The sequence below is a fragment of the Eschrichtius robustus genome, chromosome 14, assembly GCF_028021215.1.
Source record: "Eschrichtius robustus isolate mEscRob2 chromosome 14, mEscRob2.pri, whole genome shotgun sequence".
NCBI classification, from domain to species: domain Eukaryota; kingdom Metazoa; phylum Chordata; class Mammalia; order Artiodactyla; family Eschrichtiidae; genus Eschrichtius; species Eschrichtius robustus.
Genome location: NC_090837.1, coordinates 40,144,070 through 40,166,802, shown reverse-complemented (window position 1 = coordinate 40,166,802; position 22,733 = coordinate 40,144,070). Strand labels below are relative to the sequence as shown.

The window sequence follows — 22,733 nt, the reverse complement described above, 5'->3', positions numbered from 1 at the left end:
AGTGGAATTGCTGGGTCACAACATAGGTATACGCTTAGCTTTTACAAAAAACTGACAACTTCAATAAAGCTGTTAAAAAACCCCTGCTGAACTGTTTTCCAAAGTATAGTCAATTTTCTACTCCACCAACAATGCATGAGAGTTCCAGCTGCTCTTCACACTTGCTAATGCTAGATGTTAGCAATCTTTTTAACCATTCTGGGGGTGTGAACTGTTATCGCCATCCCTGACTGTCCAAGAATGTTGATCGTCTTTTCATGTGCTTATTGGCCATTCAAATATCTTCTTTTCATTGAAGGATTTTTAAGCAAGAATACAATCCAACTTAAATTTAAACTAAATCACTTTTAATTCTCTGTAGAGACTGGGCTAGAGATAAGAGATACATAAGAAGACCAGTTAGGAGGCCTGGAATAGAATAGGTAGAGATCAGAGTGGCTGAGACCAGGTAGTGGCTACAGAGATGGAGAGAAGTGAAGTGTTATGAAATATATTTTGGAGATACTGCTGCCAGGGTATTAGACTGGGCATGAAGGTCAGGTGAAAAAAGTCAAATATGACTCCCACATTTCCATCTTTAGTAAATGTGAGGATAGTAACTGAGGCTTAATGAAACCCAGAAAGGCAGAGGAAGATCAAATTTGGGTAGAAAAATAAAGATTTCTAATTGGAATATATTAATTTTAAGGTGCTTATAAGATGTCCAGTATGTAAGTGGAATAAAGTCTGAGGTTCAGAAGAGAAAGGACGAGGGTGGGAGTAATGAATATACAGAAACGTCTTTTTCACTTGTCTTACAGAACAGGACATACTCTCGTGTTCTTCCTACTTCATAGGCTGCACCTCCTTCTCAGTTTCCTTTGCTGGTTTCTTCCTTTTAAAGTTGCCATATCCTAGAGGTCAGAACTTGAAATACTCCTCTTTTCTATTTATATTCAGTTCTTGGGTGTTCTCACTCAGTGTCATGACTTTCAGCTCCATCTACTTGCTGTTCACCTCCTGCCCACTAAGTCATTTTTTTTAATTCTGGATTTCCTGTCCAAACTTGACACATGTCAACTGCCTACAAACACCTTCCCTTGAATATCTAGTAAGTACTAACATGTCCAGAACTGAGCTTTTGATATCCTGCCCGAAATCTACTCCTTCCTATGAGGGAAGACTAGGTAGAATTTTGTGATATGGGGGTCTAGAAAACGAAATAAATGGACAGAAAGTCCTAAATTCTATGCCTCAGTGACTGGGAAAAATAAAAAAGTCTGAAAGGTCACTTGGTAGGAAATAAATGGAACTTGGTTTAGATATCTTAAGTTTAAGCTGTTGAAGAGACGCAAAAGTAGGATTACTAAGAAATGCAGGGCTGGGATTCATTGGAGAAATCAAACTAGAGATGCAGATTTGGAGTTTTATTTTCAGAGGTAATTTAATAAAAGCATGAGAGAAAATGAGTGTGAGGAAGAAAACAGAGTCTTGGGGATACTCTAGGAAACAGAAGTTGCCAGAGATCAGAAGAGCAGTGCAGCATGGCCACAAAAGCTAAGTGAGAAGAAATTCTGGGATGTTCAGTGTGAAAAGCAACTTAAAAAAAAAAAGATAGAAATTAATAATTATACCTTATAAAAGAATATCTTTTTTTTTGAAGTGAAACCAATTTGCAAAGGGCTTGGGGAGAAAAATGAATTGAACAGTTGTGAATTTTTATCACGAAATTTGCTTGATCAAGTTTTTGCCATGGACTGAGCAAACAAAAGCATGCTGTTATGTATCTTTGGTTAAGGTCTCATCCTGTGGGCTGTCACTTTAAAAAGCACAGGGAAAACATAATCAAGATAGATTTATATTCAATGCTTTGACTATTGTCATAGCAGAAGTTGTGCTCATTTAAGCCACTATAAAACCACCTTTGCACTAAATTAAAAATTGACCGTTTTATTCACAGTAAGAAAATTAGATATTCAGCAAGAATTTTAACTAATTTTCAATTCAGATTATCTACTTAAGAGTTTCACTTAGACTGTTCTTCTTTTGATTGATATCCTACATTATGAATTACTGCTTCTAATAAAACAGATCTGAAGAAGACAGATATAGTATTTTATCTGGGAAGGTAAAGTATTCAAGCAGGAAACGGGTCTGAATTTTCTGCAAAACTTCCTCTTTTCACTCAATTACAATAATTCACTTAATTATGGTATCACTTAACAAAGAATTTTCTCAAAACTTTTATAAGCTGAGTGAAAGGTTCATAGGAACCCTCTGAACTATTTTTGGTAACGCTTCTATTAATCTGAAATTATCTTTAAAAAAAAAGAAAAAAATTTATTCAAGAAGCATGAAACTTGGTTAAGATATCTCATTAAGCCTCTGTTAATAAGCATGATGACTTAATTTACTAAACTCAGTGTACTGGAAAAACCATAATTAGAAAGGAAACTGCCTTACAGTTTGGTTTTTTTGTAGCAGTTGACGACTCCTCTTCATCTGCTACTTGGGGGAAGCTATCCACCAAACACGATTCATATTCTTCATGTGTAGTCCGATCAAACATATCTTCCAAGCTATCATTCATTTTTCTTTCTCCATCTATGTGAAAGAGCATTGGCTTAGGCAACAAGCAAACTTTTTGCTTTCTATGTAGACCAATGTGAAACTTGTAGGAACTGCCACAAAATAATTCAGATGTGTATGAGGCAACAGTAAACCCCAAGCCTGGGTAGTTACTGCACATTTATAAAGGTTTTATGTTATGCCTTCAAATGTCCTTTACTCATGTGAAGGGAATGCTAGTTTTTGTTACTGCCATTATAAATGTTAAAGTCTTTTTCTCTCTATCAGCTCATGTATCAATATAATTCATACTAAACCAAAAGGAACTACCGAAAGGAATGGTGAGGAACAGAAAACACAGCATAATAAATGGTGAAAAATACGAAGTTTAAATAAACTATGTATAAATAACTAACATCAAAATCTCTATAGAGTTTTGTTTACCTGCTTATTTTTTTAATGTGGTAGCAAAAAAGTATTTTCTTGCATTATCATTAACACTTGGAAGTTCAGTGTTACAGAAATAATGAATTCAATTCCATATTTGATATGCAAAGTGCTAACTTCATCTTCAGAGTACTAACTACATTTCCATTATATATTTTTCAAAACACCAGTTTACTAAAAATAGAAATAGATTCAGTTGGCTAACAGATATGACAAAACTGAAGCCTACCAAGATTACTCTATATAAAGTAACTACCACCTCCCCCCCATGCAGACTCTCTGGCACCTCACCCCGTTTTATCTTTCCCTAGCACTTGCCATCATCTAGCATATCATACTTGTTTGTTTCTCCCCTATTACAATGTAAGCTCCATGAGGTAGGTACTTTTGTTCTGTTCACTATTATCTCCAATTCCTAATACAGAACTGTGTCTTGATAATTATTGAATGATTAAACATTTGTTCATTTTTCATTTTGAGGGTCAAATCTGTAAGTAAAAATAATTTCTATGTGCCAGGCAGTATGCTAGGCATTCCCAAAGCATTCTGTGTATGCTGTTAGTAAATCACAATAAGTTAATGATTTATTTTTTTGCGGGTCAGACTTCTGATTGTAAAGTGCTTGAGGACAGAGACCATATCCTTATTGATCTTTCTATCATAGCATCTACTAAGTCTAACACAGAGTAGAGATATAAAAATCAGTTTTGACTTGAAATAGTAGTAATTGGGAGTTTAATGGTATGTTTCATCTTTAACCAATTCTAAGTATGAAAAAGATCTACCTTATGGGTAAAATAGGCAGACTGTTTTTTTCCAAGTATGGGCTCAACAATATCTCCTATTACATTTGCTGTTCTTATAATGTGATCTTGGAACTCCTCCTACTGAGCAACTTCTGAGTCCAGATCATAAAAATACCATGCACTTCTGCCTTGCTCTTTGGGGATGCTCACTCTGGGAACCTAGTGTCCAAGTAATGAGGAAGCTCAAACTAACCCATGTGGGAAGACTATGTGGAGAAGCCCTGAGACTGAATAAGGAGAGAGAGAGATGCCAAGTATCTCCCATCTGTCTAGCCCTCTGCTGTTCCAGCTCCAGCCACCATCTGTCTATAACTGCATGAGACCCGGAGACAGAACCACCCAGCCCAGACCTTCCTGAATTCCTGAGGCACAGAAACTATGAAAGATAAGAAAATGGTTGTTGTTCTAATCCTCTAAATTACTGGAGTGACTTATTTTTCAGCAATAGTACTCACAACACCTTATTTAGTCAAAATTATCTAGGTAATTTTAGTTTAAGTCCTAGTTAAACTCATTAGTTTAAGTTCTAGTTTCACCTCCATATGATACTTGCTTCAAATATATTGGGGAAACTATCATCTTCTTAGATTAACTAGATAAATTTGAAGCCAAAGTTGTCATACTTTAGTTTTTCCCTTTTCTACAAAACTGAGGAAAACATTATCAGGAACTGGTCCCAGGAAAAAACTAATCTTTTTTTTTTTTTTTTTTTTTAAATAAGTTTATTTATTTTTGGCTGTGTTGGGTCTTCGTTTCTGTGCGAGGGCTTTCTCTAGTTGCAGCGAGCGGGGGCCACATTTCATCGTGGCGCGCGGGCCTCTCACTGTCGCGGCTTCTCTTGTTGCGGAGCACAGGCTCCAGACGTGCAGGCTCAGTAGTTGTGGCTCACGGGCCCAGCTGCTCCACGGCATGTGGGATCCTCCCAGACCAGGGCTCGAACCCGTGTCCCCTGCATTGGCAGGCAGGTTCTCAACCACTGCGCCACCAGGGAAGCCCCCAAAACTAATCTTAAAAGCAAAGTCATCTTCTTAAGAAGAAAGTTATTTAAGCATCATTTACTATAAAAAGACAATAAATCACTGTTAAGGTTTACTTTTTTTTTTTTTCAACATCTTTATTGGAGTATAATTGCTCTACAATGGTGCATTAGCTTCTGCTGTATAACAAAGTGAATCAGCTATACATATACATATATCCCCATATCTCCTCCCTCTTGCATCTCCCTCCCACCCTCCCTATCCCACCCCTCTAGGTGGTCACAAAGCTCGGAGCTGATCTCCCATACAGCTGTGCCATACAGCTGCTTCCCACCAACCATCCATTCTACATTTGGTAGTGTATATATGTCCATGCCACTCTCTCACCTCGTCCCAGCCCACACCTCCCCCTCCCCGTATCCTCAAGTCCACTCTGCACGTGTCTTTATTCCTGTCCTACCCCTTTGTTCTTCAGAATCATTTTTTTTTTAAGATTCCATATGTATGTGCTAGCATATGGTATTTGTTTTTCTCTTTCTGACTTACTTCACTCTGTATGACAGACTCAAGGTCCATCCACCTCACTACAAATACCTCCATTTTGTTTCTTTTTATGGCTGAGTAATATTCCATTGTATATATGTGCCACATCTTCTTTATCCGTTCATCTGTCGATGGACACTTAGGTTGCTTCCATGTCCTGGCTATTGTAAACAGAGCTGCAATGAACATTGTGGTACATGACTCTTTTTGAATTATGGTTTTCTCAGGGTATATGCCCGGTAGTGGGATTGCTGGGTCGTACGGTAGTTCTATTTTTAGTTTTTTAAGGAACCTCCATACTGTTCTCCATAGTGGCTGTATCAATTTATATTCCCACCAACAGTGTAAGAGGGCCCCTTTCCTCCACACCCTCTCCAGCATTTATTGTTGGTATATTTTTTGATGATGGCCATTCTGACCGGTGGGAGGTGATACCTCACTGTAGTTTTGATTTGCATTTCTCTAATGATTAGTGATGTTGAGCATCCTTTCATGTGTTTGTTGGCAATCTGTATATCTTCTTGGGAGAAATGTCTATTTAGGTCTTCTGCCCAATTTTGGATTGGATTGTTTGTTTTTTTGATATTGAGCTGCAAGAGCTGCTTGTATATTTTGGAGATTAATCCTTTGTCAGTTGCTTCGTTTGCAAATATTTTCTCCCATTCTGAGGGTTGTCTTTTCATCTTGTTTATGATTTCCTTTGCTGTGCAAAAGATTTTAAGTTTCATTAGGTCCCATTTGTTTATTTTTGTTTTTATTTCCCTTTCTCTAGGAGGTGGGTCAAAAAGGATCTTGCTGTGATTTATGTCACAGAGTGTTCTACCTATCTTTTCCTCTAAGAGTTTTATAGTGTCTGGCCTTACATTTAGGTCTTTAATCCATTTTCAGTTTATTTTTGTGTATGGTGTTACAGAGTGTTCTAATTTCATTCTTTTACATGTAGCTGTCCAGTTTCCCCAGCACCACTTATTGAAGAGGCTGTCTTTTCTCCATTGTATACTCTTGCCTCCTGTATCAAAGAAAAGGTGATCATATGTGAGTGGGTTTATCTCTGGGCTATCTATCCTGTTCCACTGATCTATATTTCTGTTTTTGTGCCAGTACCATATCGTCTTCATTACTGTAGCTTTGTAGTATAGTCTGAAGTCAGGGAACCTGATTCCTCCAGCTCCATTTTTCTTTCTCAAGATTGTTTTGGCTATTCGGGGTCTTTTGTTGTTTCCATACAAACTGTGAAATTTTTTGTTCTAGTTCTGTGAACAATGTCATTGGTAGTTTGACAGGGATTGCACTGAATCTGTAAATTGCTTTGGGTAGTATAGTCATTTTCACAATGTTGATTCCTCCAATCCAAGAACATGGTTTATCTCTCCATCTGTCTGTATCGTCTTTAATTTCTTTCATCAGTGTCTTATAGTTTTCTGCATACAGGTCTTTTGTTTCCTCTTCTTTTTGGTGCAATGGTAAATGGGAATGTTTCCTTAATTTCTCTTTCAGATTTTTCATTGTTAGTGTATAGGAATGCAAGAGATTTCTGTGCATTAATTTTGTATCCTGCTGCTTTACCAAGTTCATTGATTAGCTCTAGTAGTTTTCTGGTAGCATCTTTAGGATTCTCTATGTATAGCATCATGTCATCTGCAAACAGTGACAGTTTTACTTCTTTTCTGATTTGGATTCATTTTATTTCTTTTTCTTCTCTGATTGCTGTGGCTAAAACTTCCAAAACTATGTTGAATAATAGTGGTGAGAGTGGGCAACATTGTCTTGTTCCAGATCTTAGTGGAAATAGTTTCAGTTTTTCACCACTGAGAATGATGTTGGCTGTGGGTTTGTCATATATGGCCTTTATTATGTTGAGGTAAGTTCCCTCTATGCCTACTTTCTGGAGGGTTTTTATCATAAACGGGTGTTGAATTTTGTTGAAAGCTTTTTCTGCATCTACTGAGATGATCATATGGTTTTTCTCCTTCAATTTGTTAATACGGTTTATCACACTGATTGATTTCCATATATTGAAGAATCCTTGCATTCCTGGGATAAACCCCACTTGATCATGGTGTATGATCCTTTTAATGTACTGTTGGATTCTGTTTGCTAGTATTTTGTTGAGGATTTTTGCATCTATGTTCATCAGTGATATTGGCCTGTAGTTTTCTTTTTTTGTGGCATCTTTGTCTGGTTTTGGTATCAGGGTGATGGTGGCCTCGTAGAATGAGTTTGGGAGTGTTCCTCCCTCTGCTATATTTTGGAAGAGTTTGAGAAGGATAGGTGTTAGCTCTTCTCTAAATGTTTGATGGAATTCGCCTGTAAAGCCATCTGGTCCTGGGCTTTTGTTTGTTGGAAGATGTTTAATCACAGTTTCAATTTCAGTGCTTGTGATTGGTCTGTTTATATTTTCTATTTCTTCCTGGTTCAGTCTCAGAAGGTTGTGCTTTTCTAAGAATTTGTCCACTTCTTCCAGGTTGTCCAGTTAATTGGCATATAGGTGCTTGTAGTAATCTCTCATGATCCTTTGTATTTCTGCAGTGACAGTTGTTAGTTCTCCTTTCTCATTTCTAATTCTATTGCTTAGAGTCTTCTCCCTTTTTTTTCTTGATGAGTCTGGCTAATGGTTTATCAATTTTATCTTCTCAGAGAACCATCTTTAATTTTATTGATCTTTGCTGTCATTTCCTTCATTTCCTTTTATTTCTGATCTGATCTTTATGATTTCTTTCCTTCTGCTAACTTTGGGGTTTTTTTGTTCTTATTTCTCTAATTGCTTTAGGTGTAAGGTTAGGTTGTTTATTTGAGATTTTTCTTGTTTCTTGAGGTAGGATTGTATTGCTATAAAGTTACCTCTTAGAACTGCTTTTGCTGCGTCCCATAGGTTTTGGGTCGTCATGTTTTCATTGTCATTTGTTTCTAGGAATTTTTTGATTTCGTCTTTGATTTCTTCACTGATCTCTTGGTTATTTAGTAGTGTACTGTTTAGCCTCCATGTGTTTGTATTTTTTACATTTTTTTCCAGTAATTGATATCTAGTCTTATAGCGTTGTGGTCAGAAAAGATACTTGATACAATTTCAATTTTCTTAAATTTACCAAGGCTTGATTTGTGACTGAAGATATGATCTATCCTGGAGAATGCTGCGTGAGCACTTGAGAAAAAAGTGTATTCTGCTGGTTTTGGATGGAATATCCTAGAAATATCAATTAAGTCCATCTTGTTTAATGTGTCATTTAAAGCTTGTGTTTCCTTATTTATTTTCCATTGGATGATCTGTCCATTGGTGAAAGTGGGGTGTTAAATGTCCCCTACTATGATTGTGTTACTGTTGATTTCCCCTTTTATGGCTGTTAGCATTTGCCTTATGTATTGAGGTGCTCCTATGTTGGGTGTATAAATATTTACAATTGTTATATCTTCTTCTTGGATTGATCCCTTGATCATTATGTAGTGTCCTTCTCTGTCTCTTGTAACAGTCTTTAAAGTCTATTTTGTCTGATATGAGAATTGCTACTCCAGCTTTCTTTTGATTTCCATTTGCATGGAATATCTTTTTCCATCCCCTCACTTTCAGTCTGTATGTGTCCCTAGGTCTGAAGTGGGTTTCTTGTAGACAGCATATATATGAGTCTTGTTTTTGTATCCATTCAGCCAGTGTTATGTCTTTTGCTTGGAGCATTTAATCCATTTACATTTAAGGTAGTTATCAGTATGTATGTTCCTATTACCATTTTCTTAATTGTTTTGGGTTTGTTATTGTAGGTCTTTTCCTTCTTTTATATTTCCTGCCTAGAGAAGTTCCTTTAGCATTTGTTGTAAAGCTGGTTCGGTGGTGCTGAATTCTCTTAGCTTTTGCTTGTCTGTAAAGGCTTTAATTTCTCTGTCAAATCCGAATGATATCCTTGCTGGGTAGAGTAATCTTGGTTGTAGGTTTTTTCCTTTCATCTCTTTAAATATGTCCTGCAGCACCCTTCTGGCTTGCAGAGTTTCTGCTGAAAGATCAGCTGTTAACCTTATGGGGATTCCCTTGTATGTTATTTGTTGCTTTTCCCTTGCTGCTTTTAATATTTTTTCTTTGTATTTAATTTTTGATTGTTTGATTAATATGTGTCTTGACATGTTCTCCTTGGATTTATCCTCTATGGGACTCTCTGTGCTTCCTGGACTTGACTATTTCCTTTCCCATATTAGGCGAGTTTTCCACTATAATCTCTTCAAATATTTTCTCAGTCCCTTTCTTTTTCTCCTCTTCTTCTGGGACCCCTATAATTCGAATGTTGGTGCGTTTAATGTTGTCCCAGAGGTCTCTGAGGCTGTCCTCAATTCTTTTCATTCTTTTTTCTTTATTCTGCTCTGTGGTAGTTATTTCCACTATTTTATCTTTCAGGTCACTTATCCGTTCTTCTGCCTCAGTTATTCTGCTATTGATTCCTTCTAGAGAATTTTTAATTTCATTCACTGTGTTGTTCATCATTGTTTGTTTGCTCTTGAGTTCTTCTAGGTCCTTGTTACACGTTTCTTGTATTTTCTCCATTCTACTTCCAAGATTTTGGATCATCTTTTCTATCATTATTCTGAATTCTTTTTCAGGTAGACTGCCTATTTCCTCTTCATTTGTTTGGTTGGGTGGGTTTTTACCTTGCTCCTTCATCTGCTGTGTGTTTCTCTGTCTTCTCATTTTGCTTAACTTACTGTGTTTGGGGTCTCCTTTTTGCAGGCTGCAGGGCTGTAGTTCCCATTGTTTTTGGTGTCTGCCCCCAGTGGGTAAGGTTGGTTCAGTGGGTTGTGTAGGCTTCCTGGTGGAGGGGACTGGTGTCTGTGTTCTGGTGGATGAGGCTGGATCTTGTCTTTATGGTGGGTAGGACCGCGTCTAGTGCTGATTTTTGGGGTCTGTGAACTTAGCATGATTTTAGGCAGCCTCTCTGCTAATGGGTGGGGTTGTGTTCCTGTCTTGCTAGTTGTTTGGCATGGGGTGTCCAGCACTGGAGCTTGCTGGTCGTTGAGTGGAGGTGGGTCTTAGCACTGAGACAAAGACCTCTGGCAGAGCTCTTGCCGACTGATATTATGTGGGGCCGGGAGGTCTCTGGTGAACCAATGTCCTGAACTCGGCTCTTCCACCTCAGAGGCTCAGGCCTGAAAGCTGGCTGGAGCACCAAGACCCTGTCAGCCACATGGCAGGAGAAGGTGGGCCATGAGTTGGGTGTCAGCCACTGCCCTGTTGTAGCTCTGTCGCAGCTGTCTCCAAAGGTCACCCAGATACATTGGGTTATTCCACCATTCCTCAGAACTTGCACATGCCTGTCTGGGATTTGTAGATGTCCTCCTGATACTCTTCATTGAAATACCTTGCATTCATGGTGGTGAGAGGTATGCTAATAGTGTTGGTTCTCTTCAGTTCAGAGACTAGGACAGCCTGAGCCTTCATGTGGCCAAGTCAGGAGCAGGTGGCCAACGGTCCCAAAGTGATAACATGTCAGATTCCAAGAAGGCTTTCTGTAGCGCCTGAGCAGTAGTCCCAAGCAGCCGCTCAGCTGCAGCACTGACCGGGGAACTCGGTGGGACCCTCAAACGAGGATTTCTGCCAGCCCTAGAGCCTAACTTGCCCACCCAGGCAAGGAGCTGAGGAGAGCGTCTTCTGGCCCCATCTCACCAGAGGAGCGGACACCTGGTTAAGGTTTACTTTTAATAGGTACTGTCCTCTCAACGTAGGCAGCCAGGTACTTGATTGAATGGATGTTATTACTCAAGAACAAAGAATTAAGGCAAAGGCTATTAAAATTTTCTCTCACTTACTGCATTTGGGGCAGCAAGAGATAAGGTGTTTCTTAAGAAGCAAGGACAAGACTGGCTGTTTTACTACTGGGCCCTGAGTAGGTAGACTAGAGAATATTCAGCAGAAGATAGAAAATGCACACACAGTCTGAATGTCCTCAATTTCTAAGAGACGATCATTGGAAAAGGCCTCTGTTTTTAGCCCTGCATCCTCATGTGGCAGGTCCTAACTCTTTAACACATAAGGGTGATGAATGACAACTATTCCCAGTCTAGTTGATCTCATGTCATATGCCTCTGTAGTTAGGAATGTTGCTAAAGTGGTGCCAAATGAAATCCTTCCATTGTTCCCACCTCTTTCAGAAAATCAAGGCTTTAGATGAAGAATTAACAGTTTCTCACTACAATGGGCTGTAGACTCCTAGTTTTGCCAAATCTCCTTTTCTATAGAAGTAGAATATGGCAGAGTCACTCACTCATCATATACACTATCATTCTTAGTTTACTGCTAATTTGCAAATCTATACTAATACTTCTCAGTGGAATCCTCCCTTTTTTTCCTTATCAAATTGTTTTTGGAAAATAATATTTCGAAAACAGGACTCTCAAGATTCCTTTTACACCTTTTATAAAAAAATTATCTAAACCAGGGATCAGGAAACTTTTTCTTAAAGGGTCAGACAGTAAATATTTTAGGCCTGTGGGGCCATAAGGTCTCTGCAGAAACTACTCAGCTCTGCTGCTGTGTTCAACAAGCAGCCATAGGCAATAAATAAACAAGTGAGTGAGGCTGGGTTCCAGTAAAACTTTACTTACAAAACTGGCAGCTGGCTTTAGTTTGCTGACCCCTGGAAACAACTTGAATTCTTTTGGAAATAAAAATTATTTTTACTAAAGATTTTTTTCCTGAAATATTGACACTAAGCTTTACTAAAGAGAAATCTAGTATTATGAGAACAGGGGGAAAAAAAAACTGGTTTATGGTGAAGAGGTCACTTATACTCATCAGTGCAACGGTATGTCTATAAACTTCCCTCCACATTTGTATTAAAATTAAAAAAAAAAAATCAAATCTTACTTGGACTTTTTTCTCTCTTCTGCTCTTGATTCTTCATTTTTAAAAGCACAGTTTCACTAACCAATGTACAGTCCATGTCCACTGTCTCTCCTCCTGCTAATCTTGACTGACTGCCATCCTGAATAAATATTTAAAAATTCAAAATTTTAACAATTATTCCTTTATGGCCTAATATTTACTTTTTTTTGGGGGGGGGTGGGGTAAAATATACATAACATAAATGTTTCCATTTTAATCATTTTTTAAGTGTACACTTACAGTTCAGTAGCATTAAGTAATATTTACCTTTACCCTTTAGGAATGTAGATACATTTAGGTTTAAATGCCTGTAAACCATTTTTAGCTTTGACATACAAGCATCGTCTCTCAAGCCTAGGAAAAGGAATGCTGCCAAGCATGAGAGAACTGTGTGTTACCACGATCCCTGGAGCTTCCTTTCTTCCCTAATCTGCTTCACAGAAATTAACATCAATGTACACTAAGAAGAAAAGTTCGTAAGTCAAATTTGATTTCTTAATGGATATCTATTACTCTAGCAACTGTTAAATAGTTTATTAATATGCTACCAAGTGAAAGAGAACCTCTCAAACTATGAAGAACCTAAATACAAACCAAAAAATTTATTTATGCTATGAATTTTAATGAAAAAATACACAGCATTTAAAAAAATTAGCCAACTGGGAAAAATGAAATTGTTTTCTTGAAGGTAGATTATTTTAAGTTAATCAAGGCATATGACAGATTATTTTGATAAAAAATAAAACTATTTAAAATATGTAATTAGCATTTTACATTAGTTTAAAACTATATTTTTCAGCAAAGTTCTCTAAAGTCAGAAAGTATTATTACACTTTCAAAAATACCATAATGTTGGCATAATAAGTGTTATTATTTCATAGTTTTCTGAATAAATACATGAAGGCTGTAAGAGATATGTGATTACCTCAAGGTCACAGAGTCAGGACAGCAGGGTGACTAACAATACACTAGAATAACCACATGGGCTTTGGTTCTTTTTTCTAACTTACCTTTGTATCTACTACAGTAATATCCATTTTATACTGAGAAAGGTCTGCTCCTGGATCTATACTCCACTGGATGTTTTCAAAGGATACATCTTAGATAAGGAGAAAAAAATGCACAATTAAAAACAAATTTTAAAAATTCTCATCACTTTAAAACATTATGGGACCCACAGAATGAGAGAAAAGTTTTGCAAATCGTATGTCTGATAAAGGACTTGTACCTAGAATATACAAAGAACTGTCACAACTCAATAATAAGACAATTACTCCAATTAAGAATAAGCAAAGGACCTGAATAGACAGTCATTCAAAGAAGATATACAACTGGCCAATAAGCACATGAAAAGATGTGCAACATCATTAGCCATCAGGGAAAGGCAAATCAAAACCACAATTGAGATATAACTTCACACCCACAGGATGGCTAGAACCAAAGAGACAGACAGTAACAGTGCTGGTGAGAATGTGGAGAAACTGGAACCCTCAAAATGTGAAGAAACTGGAACCCTCACATGCTGCTGGTGGGAATGTAAAACGCTGTAGCTCCTTTGGAAGAAAGTTAGATAGTTCCTCAAAAGGTTAAACACAGAGTTAGCATATGCAAATGTTTACAGATATACATGTAAATGCAAAGAAAAGGACAGGCTATCTATGGGGTGAGGAACAAGGTTTGGATGATAAATTTCTACTTTTTATATTTAAAAAATCTGTATAGTTTAAATTTTTTAAAGCTTTCTTTTTGTAAAGAAAATAAACAACTACATAGAACAGGTAAATCTATAAAATCACCTATAAAAGTAGGTATTAAAGATGTCAATTTATTTTTTCAAAAAGCAGAAGAGCAGGAAAATCACATGTAAAGTGAAACCAATAAGAATTGTGCTATAAACACAGAAACACACAGGGATAAGATATTTTTTCTGAAAATAATTCAGTCTATCCAAAGAATATACATAATATATTACAATACTCAATTTAAAGTCATTAAAAGAGTAGAAATGCTATTTATAGTGTACATACCTTGGTTGTTTTGTAGAGACTTTGTTTTAGCAATTCTACATGGATTTAACTGAAGAACTGATGCAAGTTCACATGCTCCATGGACTGACCTGGTTTTTACTTTTATAGGCTCACGAGAACCAGCACCCTAAAACAGAAAGAATTATTAGCATCTAGGAGAAATCACAAACAACCATTTTAATCAGAATCCTTGAACATTTAACACAAACCTTCATGTCGTCAAAAAGATTCTCTGTCTCCAAACTTTCACGTGGACGTAGAGGGATTTTAAAGATAGAATTTTCTTCCTTTATTTGTAACAGTGTTTTATTATCCGGAGATTTACTCAAGGACTGGAGGGACTCCTGTAAACTGCTGGGCTCTTCTGGGGAATCTTTGGTTAACCCACAGCTCCCACTCAAGGCCTTACGGCTTGAGGAAGAGCCCTTTGGAACAGGCTTCAAAACCTCGTAGAGAGTCACTTGCCTAAATCCGATTTTAGAGTTCTCACTTCCTTGGCTTTTCTCTTGACGCTGAATAGCTGAAAATCGATCAGACAGATCCAGGGGTTTATCCATCACATAGTCTCCATTCATGTAAGAATGACTATCCGGTGGAAAAGGAAAAGCATTTTCTTTATCAAAGGAGGCTTGGGGGCAGCTTACTTCATCTTCACTTTCTTCCTCGATTTTCTTCCTTTTGGTTCGGCCTCCCAGTGATTTCAGGGGTACCACATGTTTATCTTTATCAGTAACAGTATCTTTAATGTGATCAATACTATCCTGTTCACTTGTATTTTTATTTATAAGCATCTGCTTATTAGAAGATGACTGGTTAGTGATCTTCTTCACTTCAGCCCCAATATTATGATGTGTGAAAAGGGCACCATCTTCAGATTTTGATCTAGGATTCTCTGATCTAGAATTAGAAGTGTTGCTGAAAGGCATTGTTTTCAGATGGTTTTTTTTCCCAGTCTCTAAAAGAGAAGGGGACAAACTTGTATTCAAACCTAAACTACTTTTCACATTAGAGGTAGCTCCAAATACAGGAGATGATACCCGAGTAGTCAATTCTTCTTGAGGAGGAGTCTTTGAATTAGAATCTGAAAATCTAAAAAAATAAAGAGTGGTAAAGCTTTTTTCCTATTAAAGAAATAGAGTAAAAATTAAAAAACAAGCATAATGAGAAAACTTTTGCTAATATAGAATTATTAACAGTAAGGTCTTATCCACATCTCAGAGGCAGACCATTAACCAAAATTTAAGATACAATATAGTTGCTGGCTTCTCTTTATTTGGCTGACAAAAAGCAGAGGGAAATGATACAGCAAACCTATCTCAATACAATGATATTCCTATCTATAAATATTTTTCCTAAGTAACTTAAATAAATTCACTATATAAGAAAATCATATTTTAATAAATCCCACTAGGGACCCAAATTCTTTTGCTGTTATGAAATCTTATCGTGAGTAACTCCAAGAAACAAAATTCTTATACTACAGAATTGAACATAACTCAAGACCCAGCCTGCCTGTAGCAGAGGAGACAGCTGTGGCAGTAGAAAGAGCATTAGGGTTAAGTTTGAAGACGTGGAATGGCTAAGAGCTCTGACTCTCATACTTAATAGTTGTGTGGTCTTAAAAAGACATTTAACCTTTGTGAAGCTGCATTTTTGTTGACTGTAAAAAATGGGGGTAATAAAACCTACTTTAATGAGTTACTATGATGACAAATTAAATGTGATACATGTATCTAATACTGAAAGCTCTTTTAAAAAGCAAAGTGCTACATAAATATAGGTATTGTTAGTTAATGGATGTTCTGAAATTAGTAAAAACAAGATGTATCCCAATCTTGGAAGCTCATCTGAACTAATGATGGATTTCATAAAATGTCCAGTTTTTGAAAATACAAACCCAGAAGGGATGATTGGATCTTTAAAGGAGATAAGGCTGGGACCTCTTAAGTACTCCTTGATAGAAGTACAGAAAGAATTTAAAAGTAATATCCATCTCTCTACAGTAACACAAAAAGCCCTCAATTGGTCATAAACTGGGGGCAATATTTTTTTAAGTAAAAATTAATACAACCAGAATAACAAGCTGAGGGAGAGAAATAGTTTAAATATATGGAACTCACTGTAATGGCATTTCATCGACAGTTTATTAGTTTTTACCAAAGTGCCCCAAATTACCTTAAACTATCTTCACTATTTCTTCTAGATTCCTCAAAAGGTTTTTTGTGATCTCCTTCCAGACAGTGGTAGAGCTCATCACCAAGAGGGCTCATAGGACCTCGAGATTCCTTCAATAATAAAAGATAAAGTACATAAATACAATGGAAGATTATTAATTCTCTCTTTTTTTTTTTTGCCGTGCCACACAGCATGCGGGATCTTAGTTCCCTGACCAGGGATCAAACCCGTGCCCCCTGCAGTGGAAGCATGGAGTCTTAACCACTGGACTGCCAGGGTAGTCCCAAGATTATCTGTTCTTAAAAAGGAATGAAATACTGATACACGTTATGATGTGGATGAGGCTAAGCGAAAGACGCCAGACTCAAAAGCCACATATATGATCCCATTTATATATGAATTATCCAGAATAGGTAAATTCACAAGGACAGAAAGCAGACTGGTGGTTGCCAATTCCAAAAAACAAGATTAGTTAGATTAGAGGAAGGGAATAGAGATGACTGATTATACTTATAGGAGACAAATTTAAAAGGATCCTTTAGAGAGCCGTGCTTCCCGAACTTTAACATGCATACAGATCAACTGAGGATCTTGTGAAAATATAAGTTCTCTTTCAGTAGGTCTGGGGTTAGGTTTGAGATTTTCTCTCTCTAACAAACCTCCAAGGATGCAGATGCTGTCGGCCTGTGGATCACACTTTGAGCAGCAGGTCTTTAGAGATCAGTTCCCTTACTAGATTTGGTGTCTAAACTACTGACTTGCCAGGTTTATGGGCAGGACGGAATTTAAAAACCATTAAAACATTTAAAGTTCAAAGGGTAAAAACTACCCACCATCACTTGAAGAGAGATTTAAAACTAGAAAGGACCAAAAAAAAAAAAAAAAAAAATTCAAATGCAGTGAAAAACCAATTCAATGGTTTGAATATATATTTACATATATTAAATGTATATTCAATGTATACATTTACTGACTAAAGCAAAAGAATAGTTTTAAAGCTGTACCAAAATGAAACTTCCCTAACACTGAAGAATTCAAGGTTTCCATTTTTTAGGGATCAATTAAGAAAAAAAGTAAATGTGTCTGATGCAAGGAAGAACTAAAATAACAAAAAGAAAATCATGGGGTCAATTTCTGACTCAATCCCTAAAGCTTTGGTCTAATTGGATTGGCATTTATAAGGACAAAGATGAATTAAAGCATCTATAGTAGATCCAAGAATTCAGCCTGTCTTCCAAATCAAAGCCTGGTTTAAAGGATGTTGAAAAGATCCAATAAATTCTGAAATCAACCTAAAGGTTTAAGACTTCTCTTAAAGTCTTCTGTTAGTTGGAACAGGGTAGGGAGGAGAGGGGGATGGGGAAGAGGGTTGCTAAATCCTCTAAGCCATATAAATTTTGATTCAACCCACAACCTATATATCCCAATAATTCTAAAGATTCTAGATTTCTGCGACTGCCTGGGGTGAATAATATAAATGGGCCTTTCTAGTCACATCAATTTTTGTTCTAGGCCTTTATCCAATAATCTTTGGATAAAATAATTTTTCTCTTGCTCAATTCTCTAAAAACTGACCTCAAAAGACACTAATTAACTCATATTATCACCAAAGTAAACAATTACTTACAGACTCATCTTGAACACTAAGTCCAAGTGTTTCAGCAACAACTGTAGCTAAATTATCAGGAGGATAACTGCTTTTTCCATGTGTATCTAAGTTTAAAAAAAAACCAACACATTATACAATTGTAGAAACAAGACGTATGAAAAAATACATAAAAGGAAAGAAAAAGCTCAAAGGACCACTTTACAAAATGGCACTGAACAATTTTTAAAATTCTACGTAAAGTTCAAAATATCTACTATAAATTGCAATAAGTTGCAGGTATCTAGCATCTACTCTTGCCAAACTTTTTCAGCTAGGTTTTCTATTTTTCCTAAATGAATTGAATGTTAACAGGTAGATTATTTTTCTTAGTGCCACTGGAAAAAAAAAATCATAAAAAACATATAATTAAATGGATTTCTTGTGATACAAGACACAGCATGAGTATCAAACCGTATTTATATAGTAACCTTTCATGAAAACACTCTTTCATGAGAGTTTCACTTCATGAAAACTCTCACAGTGCAGAGAGATTTTCAGCACTGCATAATTTTCAAGTTTTAAGCTAACACATATTTATACAGAATTCACCTGTGTTCAAATATTTTATAAAGTTTTATGTACACAGAGTTTCAATAAGTCAACAAGTATTTATGTAGCACATACTATGTTTCAGGCATTGTGCTATGAAAAGAAAAGGTTGTTGTCCTCAAGGAGCTTATGGGCTGCTATAGTTGAAAGGTAAAAAGAAAACTGCAATAAAATGTGATAAACTTTAAAGGTAAATAAAAGGGGTGATTTAAACACAGAGCAAGGACTCCTAAATCTGCCTTGAGAAATCAAGGAAAGCTCACCAAGTGATGACTAAGCTGACCCTTGAGAGAAAAAGGAATTAAACTGGGCTGGGGGCAGAGAGGATTCTAGGTACGTGGAAGGTGCGACATGTGAAACAAAACTGCAGTTCAGGCAACTACATGTGGTTCAACTGCTGGAAATCAAAGTGCAAAAGATATAATGGTGGTTAGGACATGAGCGCAGACAGGTTGATAAGGGATCAGATTATGCTAAAGAATTTAAAATTTATCCTGTAGGCAATGAAGAGATATCCAAGGGTTTTTTAATGGAGGACAGATGCAATATTTGGGCTAAAAAGGTAATTCAGACAGGCTGACAGAACAAGAAGCACTCACTAATAGGCAAAGTGACTAATTAGATTACTAAAAGAGTCTCATGAGAGATGCTGATGGCCCAAACTAGTATAATGTGGGTGCAGAAGAATGTGCATGACAGATGTGTAGGAGGTGCAATCAATAAGACTTGGAGACTATTTACATATGAGAGTTGAAGAAGCAGGAATCTAAGATGACTCGAAGTTTTCTGATTTAGGCAACTCAAAGAGGTATGTAAACTGTCATTCACTGAGACTATAAATAAAAGGATGAGCAGGTCTGACAAGAAAGCTTCACTTTGGACATGCTGAAGTGGAAGGATATCCAGGTATAGATGTTCAACAGCAGGCAGATACATCAGTTTGGAATTCAAGAGAGAAGTCTTGGAAAGAGATAGATTTGCAACTTATTATCATATAGGTGGTAGCAGAATACTAACTCTAAGTGAAGATTCCTCCAGAAACAGAAAATGAGAGCAGAATAGGCCAAGGATCATATATACTGGGGACAGTGACATTTAAAAGACAGATGGAGAAAGAATAGCCAGTAATGGAAGGTGAAAAATGAACAATAAGTAAGAGAATCAGGAGAGTGGCACCACTTCAAGAAAGAGTGTGTGCAATGTCAAATGTCATAGAAAGGTCAAGTAAGATAAAGACTGGTAAGCATTCACTAGATTTAACAACCAGGAGGTCTCTGATGACTACTGCCGAGCAGTTCCAATGTAATGAGTGAGAGAAGAGAGTGTGAGGATGTGTCCCCTTTTCTCCCCCGCTTCCTCTCCCTCTTTTCCGCCCTCCTTCCTCCCTTCCCCTGCACCCCTTTTTCTTCCTGGAGTGAATGGAAGTTGACAGAAAGGAGAAATTGAGCACAGACTGCTTTTTCAGCTTTGAAGAGAAGCTCTAGCTAAGAGTGGAGACAATTAAGAGGGGGTTATTTTAAAAGACAAAAGATAACATGTATGTTTATGTTGAAAAGAAAGAACCTGCAGAGAAGCTGGAGATACAGGATAAGAGAACAACTGATGGAGTAAAGTTCTGGCAGCAGCAGAAGAAAACGGGCTCCCGAGTGCTGAGAAGCAAGGTTCTGACACAGTCTAACATCCCCTGCAGCCTTTGCCTGACAGTCTGTCTATACACATGCACACAAACATATGTACACTAATATAAAATGATTTGTAGCTTTCACAGTATAGGCTCTGTACTAATATAAAATGGTAAGTGATTAACCATGGCCAGTCCTTCCACTTGTGCTCTGCATTTCATCTCCTCTCACTTTTTCAAGGATCTAGCAATTGTTCCCTCTTTCTCCAGAATTACTCATTTCTCTCTTTACAAGATCATTCCATCAGCATAAAAACATGCTGAATATGCTATAATAGTCCATCTTTTAAAATCCTCCCTGGACCCATGTTTCTCTTTAGTCACTGTCCATTCTCCCTTCCCTCTTCACCACAAAAAGGCCCTGAAGGACTTGTTCACAAGTGCTCCTTCCCGTTCTCTTGAACATGATAGTCTAGGTGATCACCCCTACACTTTAACAATTCTCATTAAGAGTTAAACACTCAATGATCCCCAGGGGACCAAATCCAACGGTCAATTCTCAGTCTTCATCTTCTGCGACCTATCAGCACTGTTCTCCACAGTGACCACTCCCTCCTTTCTCTCTTGGTTTAAAGGACGCCACTTTATCTTGGTTCTCCTATCTCACTGGCAGCTCCTTCTCTGGCTACTTGGTTGTTCCTCATTTTCACAATCTCTAAATCACCATCCCAACAGCTGCGATACTGCCTCCGAGGAGGTGAAAATGGTTCTTGGGGGGCAGAAAAATCTTTTTATGTATGAGACAGAGAAACATACACTCAATACAGTGTATCTGCAGTATTAAAATCCCATGGGGGAAGTGATGGGGAGGGGGGGGTCTAAAAAGGCCAGGTGGGAGTGATAATAAAAAAAAGCTGAGAATCACTCCTTTACATAATGGAGTGCCTCAGGGCTAAGTACTGGAATATCTCTTTCCCATCTTCACTCACTTGCTTGGCGATCTCATCCAGTCTCGTGGCTTCAGACACCACCTACATGCTAACAACTTCCATTTGTATCTCTATGCTAGACTTCTCTACATTCACACCCACCTACCCATCCAAAATCTTTACCTGAATGTCTACCCGGCATCTGAAAACAAAATATCCTCAAAACCAAACCCCTACCCTCAGCCACCCTGCAAACCTCCTGCTCCGTCTCTCTCCTCTTAGCAAATAGCAACTCTGAAGAACAGAGTTGCCCAAACCAATCTCCCTTTCACTCACTCCGCCCCAGCCACACAGGGCTCCTTAGTGTTCCTCAGTCAAACCAAAGAGCACCCTCACCTCAAGGCCTTTGTGTTCACTGACTTCTCCACCTGGAATGCCCTTGCCCCGGAAATCCACACGACTCACTTGCTTCCCTCAGTCTCTGCTCAAATGTTGCTTTTAAAGTGAGGCTTTCTAGTATCTCTTCTTACCCTGCTTTATTTTTCTTCAGAGCCCCTGATCCATCTGACATATATTTATTTTCTCTCTTCCCCAACTAGATTGTAAGCTCGATGAGGTTAAAGATTTTGTTTTGTTTAGTGCCCGGTATACATTAGGCATTCAAATATTTGCTGAATGAATGAGTAAACCACAGTAAAGCCTTATTTACTTAAAATTACTAGCAATTATAATTAATGTGGATAGGGATATTAATATGAATTAATAACAGGATAACATTACATTCCAATATGAAAAAGACTGCTAAACAACAAATAATACAAACAAAATTATATGGAAAATATTTTAAAATGTCGTCTAATTCAGATGGTCACTCTTGTCCACCAATTTTAAACTTATAAAGTAATCTCAGTATCTTGCTTACTAGCCACTGGAGCTTGACTCTGATCATAAGTGTCAGCCACTAGAATTTCACATTCATTATGTTTATGTTGTGGATGAGTTGAAGACTTTGGTACTTTTCTCAATTCTAAGGGAAAAAAGAAGAGAGATTACATATAAACAATCAATCATGAAAGATGATAAGCCAATACAAATCTATCTTTAAATGCACTAGAAGTGCATTTTATTGACGTAACTAATATTCTAAAAAGGTTATTCCTTTAGTTTCACTGAGAAACAAAGTTGGAAGTTAGGACAGTGGGGTAGAGAGGACTGGAACAGATAAATCCTTCTGACCTAAGCCTTCTAGAGTTGTAATATTTTAATGTATCTTTTCCTTGTGTATCATTGCAAATCAGTAGGTTCATCTGAAATGAATATTGCATCATACAGCTTTTTCAATCTTTGTTTTAGAGTTTTCATTTTCTGGAAGGAAAGCTGAAACATGCTTTATCAGAAATCATTCCACTATTTAAGGGTTTAATTCAAAGAAAACCAAAAGAAGGACAAAGTAAGGGGAAATAGACTTTTACTAATTATAACTAGAAATTATCATTAAAAAGCAGTATACATGTAAAAATAAACAAGCATGGGTGGTTAGAAAGAGAAAAGGAGTAACTAGTCATTAAATTAGTTTTAACATAATTTGCATGGCTCAAAAGCATA

At 37.2% G+C, this 22,733-nt stretch overlaps 1 protein-coding gene across 1 annotated transcript in view; it reads right to left on the bottom strand.

Moving 5' to 3' along the window:
* The window catches only part of RBBP8 (RB binding protein 8, endonuclease), an 81,492-nt gene that overhangs the window by 10,212 nt on the left and 48,547 nt on the right, over positions 1-22,733 (bottom strand). Inside the window, exons 8-15 of the mRNA XM_068563228.1 lie at positions 22,051-22,155; positions 18,009-18,094; positions 16,382-16,491; positions 14,416-15,295; positions 14,207-14,333; positions 13,190-13,278; positions 12,162-12,279; positions 2,443-2,583 (exon numbers count right to left, since the gene is read on the bottom strand). Of these exons, the coding sequence (XP_068419329.1) occupies positions 2,443-2,583; positions 12,162-12,279; positions 13,190-13,278; positions 14,207-14,333; positions 14,416-15,295; positions 16,382-16,491; positions 18,009-18,094; positions 22,051-22,155 (1,656 nt within the window). The remainder of the gene's footprint in view (positions 1-2,442; positions 2,584-12,161; positions 12,280-13,189; positions 13,279-14,206; positions 14,334-14,415; positions 15,296-16,381; positions 16,492-18,008; positions 18,095-22,050; positions 22,156-22,733) is intronic.